Below are 14,995 nucleotides of genomic sequence, written 5' to 3'. Positions count from 1 at the left end.
ATTTTACCATTATTGTGATATTTATGACTTCTGGTGATCTCTCTCTCTCTCTCTCTCCCCTATTTGTGTGTGTGTTTTGAGTGTGATCAATTATAGAGGGTATATACAAAATAGAAATAGAAATATTGAACGAACAATCACACAGGGAACATAGAGATAGAGACTTACATGGTTCAGATTTAGACATATGTCCAATGGCGGGCATTGAGATGAAAAATTTACTAGAATGTGTGACTACAATAGTTGCACAAAACAAAACCCTATATACACCCAATGAGCTCTTTCTTACTAATAACAAAGATTATGGCTACAAAGTCGGTTTGGTACCTTTTTGTGGAGACTACATAACCAAGTAGGACTAAGCAGTACTATTTGCTTTCTCGTACAGAATAAGAAGATGAAAAACAAACCATACCAAAGTCAGCAACTGTTTTTAGTGGACATGTAAGGGTTGAGTTCGACATCAAGAGAAAAATTAAGGAAAGTTAGAAGTTGATGAACATAGTTGGGTCTAAACCATTTGGCTTAAGCTGTTTGAGTGGCACCCCAATATATATCAATAGGTACCTCAATATATATCTATAGGCTCTTGTTGGAACCTAGGGACACTTCTCATCCCAAAAAAATTGGTATTAGAGTTATGGTTCAACTTTTGGTTTGAAATTTTAAATGTTTGTTATCTATTAATTTTTTTTTTTTTTGAATGAGTCTCTTGGTGTTGATGTGGTTGGTGTGAATTTGGTTATTGCTGCATTTGATGCAACTCTTGTATGCACACTCTGGATTTGCTAATGACTCACATGCAGTGGGAAGCTAGGATGATGTGGTAGAGGCTCACATGAGAGGGGGAGGTCTATTGTGAGTGCATGTGTGAGGGTTGAGTCCCATATAGAGAAAAAGTAAAGAAAATGAAGAATTGATATATATAGTTGGGGGCAAACCTATTGGATGAACCTTTTGAGATAGAATGATGTCCCCATGTGTATATCAATGGGAGGTTGGTGGGTTAGTAAAATTGGGACAAATCTTGGAACATCAAATTTTCAAATTCACCAAAATTTGTATGCTTTATATTGAGGGAATTTTCATAGGATGTTTGCAATGTAAGATGCTGGGAATGCCAAGAAAGTGTTCTAGAGTAAGTTTTATAATTGAAAAATCCTTGTTAAATTACAGATTCTTCTAAAAAATTAAGTTATTGGGATATGGTAAATTTAATCATTTAACCACATACTTCTAACACTCTCATGTGTGGGCTCAAACTCCCTTTTATAAGGTTTGGCCCAACACATGAGATTTTAAATGGAAGATTGAGTGGAGGAGCAAGGATCAAACTCAAAACCTCCTACTCTAATACTATGTTAAATTACCGATTCTTTCAAAAGATTAAGCTACTGGGATATGATAAATTTAATTATTTAACCACATACTTCTAACAAAGTAAACAACTATAATCTGCAATACTTTCCCAAGAATGATGGTGTTCTTGTAACCATATAAATTGATGATATGTTAATCACTAAAATCAGTTCCATTATGAAAGTTACCATAAATTGTGGCATTGTTGATTTTATAATGCTTTTGAAAATTATTAGGGTATTTATTTTCTTTGACCTAAATTGTCCACAAAGCTTTTACCCTCAATTGTCAATACTAACATAGTGGCAATAGCGTGTCACAAGCAAAATTTATTCCTTTCTTCTAAGTGTCAAAATTTGATTTTAAAACAAGCATAACTGATGTTATAAGAACAAGTTAAGACATGAGCAAGCCTATGCTTGCAAGACAATTCTTTATTTTCTTGTTACAAGTCAACACTTCTTGATTTCTACTTTCTCAGGTCAGCTACATGGATTATTACTACCATCATTATCATTTGACCTTGATCTCTATTTCAGGCTATACACTCTGTTAGAAAATTGTTTATTTTATCGTTTCTGACTGCCTCTGCCTTAGACCTCATATATTTCTAGCCCCCTCTTGTTCTCGAATGCTTTCAAATATAAATAAAGAACTCTTTACTGTCAGCTTAGTGGTTTTTGTCTACATAATTAAAAATTGTCTTAATCAAATTTTCTATATCTTCTGCTCAAAGTTACATCTAGATTTAGTGAATACATTCATTCTGTATTCTATTTGTTATTGTAATTATCAATGATTTAACTAAATTATTTAGGATAATTGCTTTGTTGAGTTCAGTTGTATTTTTAATTGCCATTAACATATTTCAGCATCATTTTCTCAAAAAATTTATTTGACATTGTTTGCTGTTTGGTATATTGCAGTAGGAGCCTTTGGTACTTTTAATTTGGTACACTTGGTTATTTAGTAACTGAAGCTTTAAAATGTTCCAACCAAAGTGAATTCTGCATTGCATTATTTTGAACGATTTATCCTCCTGAGACTCAGGCCTGTCTACAGGGTTATATATTGGTCAAGGCTAACCAATCCTAAGGATTCCAATATTCTAAGTTATTTCAGTATTAAATTACTCTAGTATAACTTGGTCCATGTGGCTGATTTGATTTTTGTAGGTGTGCAAGAGTTTTGGAGTACTGAAGAGATTGAAATGGTGACCCGGTATCAAATCCAAATGGTCCCCTTGATCATGATCTTCTCTTGCTATGTGCAAGAGACACTGTCAACCTTCTAAGGAACCATCCAAGTCTTGCTCTTTCGGTAGGTGAAAATAAGCAAGTTCCACTAGATGACATCAACAAAGATTTGGAAAATGTCCTGAGACTAAATCCTTATTTCGAAAACTCCAATGAAATCAGCAAATCTTCTGAAGATTTATCTGTAGCGTCAAAAGATCCTAGCCAATATCTTGATGTACACGTGTTTACATCCAAGGACCTTTGTGGGATGGATTTGCAAATGTAAGGGGGCTTCACTGATGGCCCTTATGAAATCCGAAACCTTGAAGCATTTTTTAAGAATGATCTTCACAGCCATGGATTCAATCCTGAGGTTGATTCTGTCAGGATGGCTGTTGCATATACTATCAGAGCAAGAATGTCTCAAGAAGGCTAGCAGATTCCGTTGTTTAAGCAACTTCCTAGTGGGTACACAGAAGAAGTTCCAACCCATATGGGAATAACATAAATACATTCCATATTCAAAGCCAAAAAAAGTGTTGATCAGATTGAACTTTGTGGAACCCCCAAGGATCTTGATGATTTTTGTTTAGAGGTAAATCAAAATTTTCTATAGCTATTCTAGATGCCTATTGGGTTTTTTTTTTTTTTTTTTTTTTTTTTTTTTTTTTTTTTTTTTTTGGTGCTGACCTAACTTGAAATGAACATCAAGCTTAACTGGCTAACTACATTCAATTTAGAGCTCTGCTGGAGGGCCGGACTTCCCGTAAATACACTAGTCTTGATTTGGAAGGCACAGAACCCTTGGACTGGTCTTAGTGGTCAGTTAAATGATCCTCTTTTACACCAAACGGCAGGATTCTATGGCTGTCGCTGTGCTGCAGAATCAATCCATGTCCTCCTGAATCTGGCTACATATTTTATAGAGGTAATTTCTAAACTTGTAAGAGTTATAATTTATGAGTTTGGATTGGATTTTGAAATTTAATGAATATTTAATATCTGATGAATTGTTTTCATAGTACACGTATTGAGCCTGAATAATGTTTTGAATTCTATAAATAAAATTGATATATATTTTTTGACATAACAAAATAAAACGTTAATAAAAAAAATCTAGCAAAAATGCTCATAGCTGATTTTCTTTTTGTTTTTGTATGTGTGGGTTGACAAGACCAGGGGTGGTTGAAATGCTTAAATTTGTGTTTCTTAAACCAAATAATATTTCAAAAGGGTGCACATATGAAACTATTGCATTTTACTCAAAGGCATTCTTTGTACTTGATGCTATTTAAAATGATCCCATCCAGAGATGGTATGTAACATCACAATTGTTTTCTGAATCTGCCATCAGCAAGTTGTCAATACTACATCTGAGGAACTGTCTAACATAGCTATTGAAGCCTTGGTCTAGGATCTAGAAGGTACATTTCCATGCTACAAAGTTTTTGAAAATCTCTGTGCTCGGCCAAAAAACCAGTACCCATAGTTGAGAGGAAGTATCCAAAGTCTAAAAACCTAAAGCTGGTCTACTTCCTTCTCAAACTCTACCACTCATCAGACTATGCTATTTTATCTAGGAAATTTTACTGGTTGCATCTATTTGGTGGAGATTACAAGCTGCTGGAGCCATACAGAATGAAAAAAATAACTATCAAGATTTACATCCAAGGTTTTCAACAAAGGGTTCACTTATGAAATTGAAATGCATGTTGAAAATGTGGCCAAGAAAGCTGGCTCTAAAAGTTTAACCTATATGAATAAATAAAGTAAGAACTTTTTATTAAAGAATAGCCAACCCAAGTGCACGGGAAATGTACAGTGGCAAAAATTTAGGACCCAAATTACAATGATCAACTAGAACGGGGAGAGATAAAGAAGAGCAAGAAGGGTAAGATTACGCTCCATTCAAGGAGAGTATGAAAGAAAAAGGACTTTATATCAAGGATCGACTGTTCGAAAATTCTTCCTGTTCATTACTCAGATAACTATTTCTTGTTGGTGTTCGGCTACGTTATTCCCATTAAGATCACTTTTAAGGTCCCTCTAGGTGTCATGCCTTGAGTTTCGCTTCATGGCTGGAATTACCATGACAGTCCATTAAGCTGGGTAAAGAATACTCTTTTAATGTTGTTTGAAACCTGTGGAAGTATAAAATCTATTGAGGTCAAGTTTTACGAGGAAATCATTATCACAAGTTCCCGGAATTCTTGGAAATAAATTTCCAACTTTTACATACTTAATTGTCCTTTTTTGCACTGAGAAACATTTTTTACTTAAAGTTTCACTAGTGATACCAGGAATGAAGCAGCTAAATAAATTGAGAGAACCTTCTATATTTCTGCCAATGTTATTTAGTTCTTCTTAGATGAAATACCTTCAAATTTTTAATATATGGTGTTGACTCCGTGTGTAAATAATTTGCTGAGATGGACCTTTTTATCATTTGCTTGCTTTTCATGTGTGTGCTTTCTCATTACTTTATGTCTTGATCAAGGGAGTGATGGAATGAGAGAAAGATGCAGAGAGGAAGGGTGTTTATTCAATTAAAAAAGGGTAAGGGATGAGTGAAAGAAATGCATATGAATTTAGTTTGTTTAGCAAACTGAAAATTGGACTTTGAATTTGGATGCTTAGAAATCTAAAGTATAAAATTCTATATAATTTTTGAATTGTCCTTTTTGTTAATATAAACAATAGAAATCAATATTATAAATTTCAAAGGTAAAATTTTGAGTAAATTCTAACTCAAAAATCATCATCTAAATGTAATACAAGAGATGAAATTTCATTTATGTATAACCTAGAAAGAGATGCATAAAGAAATCTCATCAATGAATGAGAAAAATTAATTTTAGTATGGACATGTTTGGAAGAAAAAAAAAAAAAAAAAAAAAAAAAAAAAGAGAAGAAGAGGAAAAGAAATAGGAAATGTTACTAAGAAGATTTAACTCCAAGTTGACAAGGAAGCATAAATGCCTTGCTTGCTTCTTTTGTTCCTTCTTTCTTTTGTTTTCTTTTGTGTTGGAGGAAGGATTTTTCTTTGACACAATGACATGATAATCTATTGAGTTGGACAAGGAATATTTTCTTTGGCACAATGGCTTGATAATTCTATATATATAGTAGAAGTTATAAATGGTTTTCATATGAACTTAGCCTTAAAAATTCTATACAAAAAATAACTTGGAAGCTTCTCAAGGTGTGTTTTGAAGCCAAAATTGGATTCTTCTTGTTGTAAGTTTTTATAGTTGCCTATATAAATTTGTTCATATGTATGTGTGTTTTTGTATTGGTATTCATAAACAATAGTTACTTTGCTTACTTAAAATTTGTCATATAAATTTTAAATGTAGTAAGATTATTTGCACTTGTTGCTATATTTTTATGAGATATATTACTCTAAATGGTTTGGTTTATGTTGCATTTGATGCAATTTTGATAAATAGTGTATCACTCAACTTTTTCTTATAAATCATAATTTTCTTGAATCAAGTTTTTATTTCTTGAATCATGTTTTCAATATCTATTATAGGTTAATCACTGCAAAATTTTAAAATAATTCGTTGCGTGCTATATTTAAGAATGCAAGCAATTATAATCGCTCTTCATAGATTAGTGAGCTTTTCATGGCTAATCACCTTATATTCAAAAAGAACAATAGATCAACTTAATATTTGATAAGCATGATAATTGGAGAAAGAAAATTAGTCTAACAATGGGATTAACAAACTATTATTATGGAAAAAAAAAAGTTTGAGGAATATAACTTCAGTAAAAGTTACCGAACAGCCTAACTCAAACCAATTTTTATCAAATATTTGTTTGGTCCTTTATTAGTACTAAAATAGTTTACATTTGTTCTCAAACGTTACCAAACACTTTTCCACCCTATTCATCACATGTGGGGAAGAAAGGAGTTGAACATAAATTCTTTTCAAGAAGAACATCTACCAGTACCACTAACTACTGAGCTAAAAAGAATTCTTGGCAAAATATTAATATACATAAATGTTAAGGAGTGATAGACTTAGCATTAAAATATATATATATATATATATATATTTTTGTTAAATGAAAAAACATCATCATGTTGCATTTTTCATTGTATAATTGGATTAGTAGAACCAACCTAGCATGAAGTTTACATAAAACTCTAAAAGACTTTACTCTTTCATTTTTGTATCCCCATGCCACCTTTACTACTAAACTTTCTTCTGTAGATTTTGTTGGATTAACTTTGTTGTTATGAGCTGTAATGGATAACCTAGGTTAAGTAAAAGCTTGCATAAAGAAGTAACAATATATAAATATGAAGGCAAACTTAGTTGCACTATTTACTTATATATTGAATAAAGGCAAACATAGATTTGTGTTTAGATGATTTTAAATAAATGACAACGATTAACATAAACAAGAATAAAAAATTTAAAAAACAAATTATATTTTTCTAATAACAAAAATGGAGGATCAATTAAAAACATAGTTTGGATTTTTGTTGTGCAAACATTTTTACTTTTTTATTTCGAACTTTGAGATGCATTCAGATTATTTTGTGAAGAATCACGCTTACTTTTAATGGAATCAAGTAAAGTAATTCCTATTTACACAATACTTTTATGCTTTCCCCAAAAAAATAAAATAAAATTCACTTTAATTTTTAATGAAAATCAATAAAAAGAATTCCAATCAATACAGAAGTTTTTACGCCTTTTACTGTTCACATTAAAAAATAAAAAATGCCCAGTACCCAACAAAAATAAATAGCCACGGGCCACACCTAACTGACCCAAGCCCAAGGCCTTTAATTTAAAGAACATTCACGATCAAACTCCAACAAACCTGCTGTGCTGAGTCACGCCCAAATCCCTCTTTTTATTTATTTATTTTTTACTTTTTTACATTTAGAGCCATAAAAAACAAAATTGCTGCTATATATATTATATTCAACTCAAAAAAGTAGCAATTCTCATTACGCACTCTCTGTTTATTTTTATTTAGATTCACCCAGGCCCCAGCCCTTTCTTTCTTTCTTTCTTTCTTTCTTTCTACGTATTATTAATATTTATGCCCTTTTTTCTGATTACTATTTATTTTATTTTTATAAACAATAAAGAAATTTGATGATGATGATGATGATATGTCTGTGATTGTGACTGTCACTTTGCATGTCGTCATACAATTAAATAAAGAAGATAGATTAGATGGAGCAGCAGCAGCAGCAGCAGCAACTTCAACATTTTATCCATCTGAACCATCCCTTGCTCTTCAATCCAGATGACAGACGTGGATATTCTTGTTGGGGGTGCAACGAATCAGTTTATGGTCCTAGCTACAGTTGTAAAGAATGTGGCGGGGGGTACAGTCATCATAAATCATGTGCAGAACTACCCCTTAAGTTGCACCATCCCTTGCACCCAATCCATCCTCTTATTCTCTTTCCCCCATGGAGACACCTGGAAAATTACAAATGCAAACTTTGCAAAGCATATAAAGGTGAATACACTTATCGGTGTTCCCGCTGCGACTTCAACCTTCACATTACATGCGCTTCTTTAGTGCCCACCACCATGGAACCTGAATTCAACCACCACCCATTGACCTCCGTTTGGAAGTGGATCACTTTCACTTGTGACCTTTGCGGCAAAAAAGACAAAGGTACGCCCTATTTGTGTAATCCATGCGGTTTTTGGATTCATGGAAGATGTTCTCTTTTCCCACGCAATGTCAAAGTTGTGCATCACAAGCACCTCCTCCACCTCATCCATTCTTCTCTTGAATTCCATCAATCTGACTCTCGATTTTGTCAAATCTGTGTTCAAGAGGTGGACACATGCTACGGGCTTTACTATTGCTCCAGATGTGATTTTGTTGCCCACCTCAATTGTGCTATGGAAAACAAGGAGAACATAAATTTGCAAGAATTTAAAGATGAGGATGAAGTTTCAGAGCTCAATGAATTGGTTGACTCAACTTACGAAGTCAAAAAATACAATATAAGGGAGGGTGGAATTCAAATAGCTGCAGAAATCAAACACTTTAGTCATGAGCATGACTTAATGCTTACCGAGCAGCTTCTAAAAAACCCTAGTCCTGAGCATGACTTAATGCTTACCGAGCAGCTTCTAAAAAACCAAAAATGCGATGGGTGCATAAGAGCCATTGTCTCTCCGTTTTATAGTTGCATAAAGTGTAGCTTCTTTCTTCATGAATCTTGTGCTAATTTACCAAAAAAAAAGCAACACCCACTTCATCAGCATCCACTATCCCTGCTCCCAATGAAACCAAGTAAGGATTTTAGGTGTTATGCCTGTCATCGTAAATGCAATGGCTTCACCTATTGGTGTGAGACATGCCGTTTTAGACTTGATGTTCAATGTAGTATGATCTCAGAAATCCTTACCCCCCCTGGTCATGATCACACACTTATTCTCTCTGGTGTTGAATCTTCTCAGAATTGTAGCTGCTGTGATTCTAGAACTTACCCAATATTCCGTTGTACCACTTGTGCATTTGCTTTGGACTTCAGATGTGCTACACTACCACAATTTATAAGATACAAACAACATGAGCATCTCTTCACTCTCAGTTACAGAGCTGAAGATAACTTTGGTGAATATTATTGTGATATATGTGAAGAAAAACGAGACTCAAAGTATTGGTTTTACTACTGTGAGGATTGCAGTTATTTTGCTCATCCAAAATGTATTATTGGGAAATACTCAAATTATAAGTTTGGAGGTACTTACACATTTAACTGTCACTCACACCCTCTTACTTTCATTGAGGAAACTAAGGACCGCCCTCGATGTAACAAATGTAATGATACTTGTGAAAAGTTGATCTATCAATGTGCTCAATGTAATTTCTACATCCACAAGAGTTGTTTATAAAAAGGACAAATGTGTTTTTATTTTATACTAGATGTAGTCCACGTAAATTTTGGTGCATGGAATTCATCAAATGACATTGCAGTAATTCTTTTCAATGCTCTTTCTTGGCATCATGGTTCAAATACAATGTAAATACATTGTACCATCTCATGCTTGTTTGTGTGTGGTTGTACCCTGCCTTGTCCACTTCTGTTAGAAACAATAAGCTTGCTGATAAATGATAATAGGACTTTTCAGTTTTCAATGTTTTATGGTATTACATTGTTTAGCAATGGAAGTTGGATTTCAATGTGGAACATAAAGTTCAGGGTTGATGAACAAACACTGGAAATAAAAGGCAAGCTTCCGGTATCTCTTATCGGCTGTGTATGACTACTTTTCCCGCTATTTTCTATTTCTATGCAATTGCAATTGCATTCATTTTTCTTGAGCTCACATTAATTGTCTATGTTTTCTTCTTCTACATTAGGCGAGCATCCATTATTTTGAAGAGGGAAATGAGCAATTAGAGTCAAAACATGAATGCCAAAATTCAATAGCTTTTTAAGTTATTATAGATTTACATGTTTATCAACATCTTTTATGTCATTAGTTTTAGTCATTGATATACTTACTATTACTGTTATTTCTATGAAAGCTTAATTATGCATGATTTAATTATCATTGATGGTGAGGTTCTTTTCTTTTTTGTTTTCTCAACATAAATTTAGTAAGAATATTGGCCCAGTATTTTAATATAAAGGCACAGCATGTACTTTGTAAATGTTGATGTTAAGAACATGGTGATTTGGGAGCAACAATTGTTAATAACATGGCTGGTTGAGTTATATAGTTTAATTGAATGTACTCCAAGTTCAAGGTAATCTTTAAAACATTTTGGGCAAAGAGACTACAAATCTTGTCTAATAAGTTCAAGGCTTAATTTGGAAAATGTTGGTCAGGCCTTTCCTGGTTTGAAGGATCTCATTGTTACATAATACTTCTAAAATTTCAAGGAAAAATCATTTTTTGTGACTTTCCTATGTACTTGTGTTCAAAAAGTCATGCTTTTGGTTCTTTTCCCTTAATTTTTAAGCATTCTAGTACTGTCCCATTGTGTTATTATTATAATTTTAGTAATGTTGTGATATGCCTGTTCTGATCATCTAAGTTAGTTCTCTTTTTCATTGCCTAATTCTTATGTTATTTGGTTTTAGTCTCCTGATTACTGTGCAATTAACATAACCATTATTTGCCACCATGGGACTGAATATTTGGGTTCTCTTGAGCTTCTTTATATTCCTCTTTTTGTTGTTAAATGATTTAAGGTACTATTTTCTCCCCTCAAATTTAAAGTTAGGTTAGGTTGTTGTGCTTCTGCTTTCCACACAAATGAGTTCCAAGCCTCTTCATTCTGAAAATCCACCCTGACATTTACGTTGGTTTTCATTTGCCTGCACACTTCCAAAGTTTTTAGATTTCGATATTGGTTTTGGAATCCCACATAGTTTAGAAAATTAAAAGGAGATGCAATAATTCCTATCGAGAGTGTTAGTCCCACATTGGTAAGAAAAGAAACAGGGAGATGATATAGTCCCTATACATTGGGTGGTGTTGTAGTTTTTGTTTTGTGCTTGTAGGAGTTTGATATCAAAGATTTGTCTTGTCTTTAGTGTGAGAGATTTGTGAGAGGTTTGGTTGTCATCCCATTTTAAGTAATTTTGCATTAGCAATTCCTATATTCTATGGATAAAATTTATATACAATATCTTAGGTGCATTACATTAGGTTCTCTTTATGTTATTTGCAGTATCCTTTTTTAATTTTACTTACTTTTACAATACTTGTCACTACTGATTAGTCATTATACCTATTGATTGTTTTGGGGCTAAATAAATGTGCTAATATTATCAAACTATAGCCGATCACAGATTATTGAGAGGTAAACCCGTTACTATGTTTCTTGAATTTTAGTAGTGATGTGCTAAGCTGTGCTTATTTTTTCATTTTAATTTATTCTTCCTTTTTCCTTTGCCTAAGCTATATCCATTCAGTTGTTGATTAGGAATGATTAATTGTTGTTTGGTACAAGTACTCAAGCATTCCAACAAAATTGCCAACTTTCTGAAGAGTTATTAATAATATATTGTTCTTTACTTTTGATAATGTATCTGGGTATACTCTATCCAGTATTAACTGAATTTTACTAGCCCAGCTCGCATGCAAATAAATATATCATAATAATTGAGTAAAATGACTTTCTATGAATCATAATCATTTCACTTGGAAACTTAATGATGTAATGTATATGTATATGTACTTTATTATTTATCTGTGGTTTCTTTCATTGTACAATTTTATTTTTATTCTGACTATTGAGGTTCCATTTTGTAGGGAATGTTTAGATCCATTCAAAAAACTAGAGTGTGAAGCATTTGATATCCTTGTTAACGAGGTTCTCTGTGTTGGCAAAGGTACTGCTGCATTAATTTTATTCTAGAATATACTTGATGGATCCATTCTTACCATATTGCTTGCACACACCTACCCTTGGTCATTATCATGTGCACAAAGTACTTTTTTGCTATTCTACCTATTTCTGCAGGTCATAAGCTACTCCCTCTATTGATTATTCATATTTGGTAAACTTAAAAATGCTTGTTCAATCATATTACCATACTCTAAAAAATTACTACATCAAGGGATTATCAACCTTTTGGGATGAGTGTACAACCATATTTGTGAAAATCACTTTACAAAAATAATTTTCCATTTGATGGTTATCATTTAAATTATTTTTCCAATCAAAATGTGATATCTTTTTTTTTATTTTTTCCTCTCTCGCTCATCTATGCAATTTTCGAATTATCTGCAGTGTGTCCAAATTAGAATCAATAAGAGCTTACCACATTAGATTTGTTTTGAAATTATTGTGAAAATATATTGTGAATGTAGTAGCACTATTATTTTGTTGAACTCAAATTTTTATAATTATCAAGTCAGGGTGTTCAAAATTTTTATTAGAATAGTCACAATAGGTTAATTTAGCATATAATATTTTTTTGGCAAGTGTATATATATACATTTTTTTGCAAGTCACCTGTGACCATCTTGGCTTGCATGTAGAGCCGCCACTGCTGGCAGATGATGAGATAGGCAACAAGGTTGAATCTTGGTGCTCCTAGAGATGCTTATCATGGTGCACATAGACACTCTAGAGCATGTTGTACTGCTTTTCTAGTTTTCTCATAAAGCCGTCGTTCCAACCAACGAAGTAAATAGAGAAAAACAAGAACCACCAAAGCAATATAAGTGAACCATCTAAGTGGAATGGGAAAAACTATAGAGGCTAGCAACGTCACTGCAAGTGCAGCTGAGAGATCACTGATGTGACCGCAAACAAGCACATATACAATAAAGAAGCAAGAAGGAAATGGAAGCGTATATGGTTGTAGGATGAGTTTAAACTCTTGTTCAATTACTTCAATTGTATAAAGGAGACAAAGCCCGGGATCATAGATGCAAAGATGGCATCTCGTGTGGTGGTGGGGAGTGGCCTAGGCAATGAGCTTCTTTGGTGGAGATGTGATGGTAGAGACATTCCAAAAGGTTGCTGCTATATTGTGATTTGGGAGTGCACGACAAAACATAAAAGAGAGAATATATTGAACAAAAATGAAGTTATTATGGCCAGTGAGAAAGAGAGTGAGATATGGGGCCATATATAACCTAATCGTTGAAGATTCGGGCATTGGGGTTCTCTTTATATATTTATATATGGTATGCCCCTAATCATGCGAAAATGAATAAATTCAGTAATTACATAATGATGATAGAGAAATTACAAAATTATATTATAAAGTTTTACAAACTGAACTAATCACAAAAAATAATCTAACATTTTCATTTTTTTTATGATAATTTTTATTTATGTTGAGGAACTGTCACGTGATTAGGTAATTCAACCACACAATGTGCAACAATAAGAATGAAAGAAAGTTATTGAACAAACAATATGATCACTAAATCATGTGTTTACCACCCAAGTATTATTACCATAAGCATGTCTATCCACAAGTTTAGCAGAAAGAATGGAATGCTTAGTATAAAATAGTGATTGGTTTAAAATTGTGTTACCAGCCGAAGGGCTAGACTGAGATGCATTGTATAAAATAGTTTAGCAGAAAGAATGGAATGCTTAGTATAAAATAGTGATTGGTTTAAAATTGTGTTACCAGCCGAAGGGCTAGACTGAGATGCATTGTAAGAAATATTGTTAGCCATGCCTATGGGGTAAGGCTGAGCATCAAAGCCTCCAATCATAGCTAGCAATTTCTGACATTGCTCTAGAGTAAAAGGAAGTATGTTGTGAGTAGAAGATGGAACAGCTTTTATGAATCAAAAAAAAAAAAAAAAAAAAATGCCGAGAAGGTAACTATGGATTTTGTAACATTTCTCAACAGTATGGCCTAGTAAACCATAGTGACTATATGTGGGCCTTTCATTGCCTTTCTTGAAAGTCTTTGTTCCAAAATAATTTGAGCCAGAATTGGTTGATCCAAAAGACATAGACTTTGCTGCTAGAGCAATAGACTCAACAAAAGGTCCATTGTTGCTATGACCATTACCAATGGATCTCTGTCTCTCCTCTTGATATTGCATACACACTTTCCACAAGAATAACAAGGAGTTGGACTGAAATTCTGAATCCCATCCCAAAGAATTAAAAGACGAGTGAAATAGTCACTGATTGAGATTTCTCCTTGAGAAATACTAGCAAGATTTTTCTTTAGTTAGAAAATTTGAGGCCCATTTTCTTGAGAAAACCTCTCTCAAACATTGTTCCAGACATCAATAGCAACAGTGCTTCTATAACCAACTAGTTGCCATTCTTGGTGAGACACAATTAAGAATCCAAGAAACTACCATTTCATTGCACCTTGCCCAGCTTTGAACCACAAGAGGCATTTTCTCCATTGCTAGAGTGAGGACAGCGGCTCCTTTGATGAATTCAAGCTTATTAATTCTTAACACTCAATGCTCTTTCCACTGATCTTGCCCAAGTTGGATAATTTTTTTTAGTAATTAAGGGCCTGTTTGGTAGCAGATTTTAAGTATTGTTGTTCAAAATGATGTGAAAACTGTAGTTTAAAAAGTGTTGTAAAAATATGTGTTTAAAGTACTTGTAATGCAAAAAATGTGTTTGGTACCACATTTCTAATAACATTTAAAAAAAAAAAAGAAAAGTGCAAAAACATAATTGTGTGTTTGGTATGTGTAAGTGTTTTTGAGAAAAAAATATAACTATTCTGACATGAACAGTAAAATGTAATTATTTATATATTCTCTCTCTTTCTTCTTCATCCCATCTCTCTCCTTTGCAAGTCCAAGCTAGCTTGAACAATTCACTAAACAATGCAAACCCAATTGAATCAAAGTCAAATTGCTATTTTTTTAGTTGAGACAAGAGAAAGAAAAACCCATAAAAACTCAGACAAAAGAAAAGCCATATTGCTATTCTATTCA

General features: G+C 33.1%; 1 protein-coding gene across 6 annotated transcripts; it reads left to right on the top strand.

Annotated features, from left to right (window-relative positions):
- Positions 1-2,123: 2,123 nt before the first annotated feature.
- LOC111991791 (uncharacterized) lies at positions 2,124-13,318 on the top strand. Of its 6 annotated transcripts, XR_010625825.1 has the most exons (4): positions 2,124-3,192; positions 3,338-3,525; positions 11,864-11,943; positions 12,596-13,318. XR_010625825.1 is itself a non-coding variant. In XM_065765557.1 (3 exons), exon 3 carries the CDS (start codon positions 7,802-7,804, stop codon positions 9,488-9,490), a length of 1,689 nt encoding a protein of 562 aa, XP_065621629.1. In that variant the 5' UTR covers positions 2,208-3,192; positions 3,338-3,525; positions 7,790-7,801; the 3' UTR covers positions 9,491-9,520. The 6 variants fall into 6 exon arrangements, 3 of the variants coding, with proteins under 3 accessions (XP_065621629.1, XP_065621628.1, XP_065621630.1); XM_065765557.1 differs by lacking the exons at positions 11,864-11,943; positions 12,596-13,318 and adding an exon at positions 7,790-9,520 and having other exon boundaries at positions 2,208-3,192; XM_065765556.1 differs by lacking the exons at positions 11,864-11,943; positions 12,596-13,318 and adding an exon at positions 7,793-9,520 and having other exon boundaries at positions 2,209-3,192.
- The last annotated feature ends 1,677 nt before the right edge of the window (positions 13,319-14,995 follow it).

This window comes from Quercus suber, unplaced genomic scaffold (genome assembly GCF_002906115.3).
Source record: "Quercus suber isolate HL8 unplaced genomic scaffold, Cork oak 2.0 scaffold_637, whole genome shotgun sequence".
NCBI classification, from domain to species: Eukaryota; Viridiplantae; Streptophyta; class Magnoliopsida; order Fagales; family Fagaceae; genus Quercus; species Quercus suber.
This window is presented reverse-complemented; position numbering and strand designations above follow the sequence as displayed.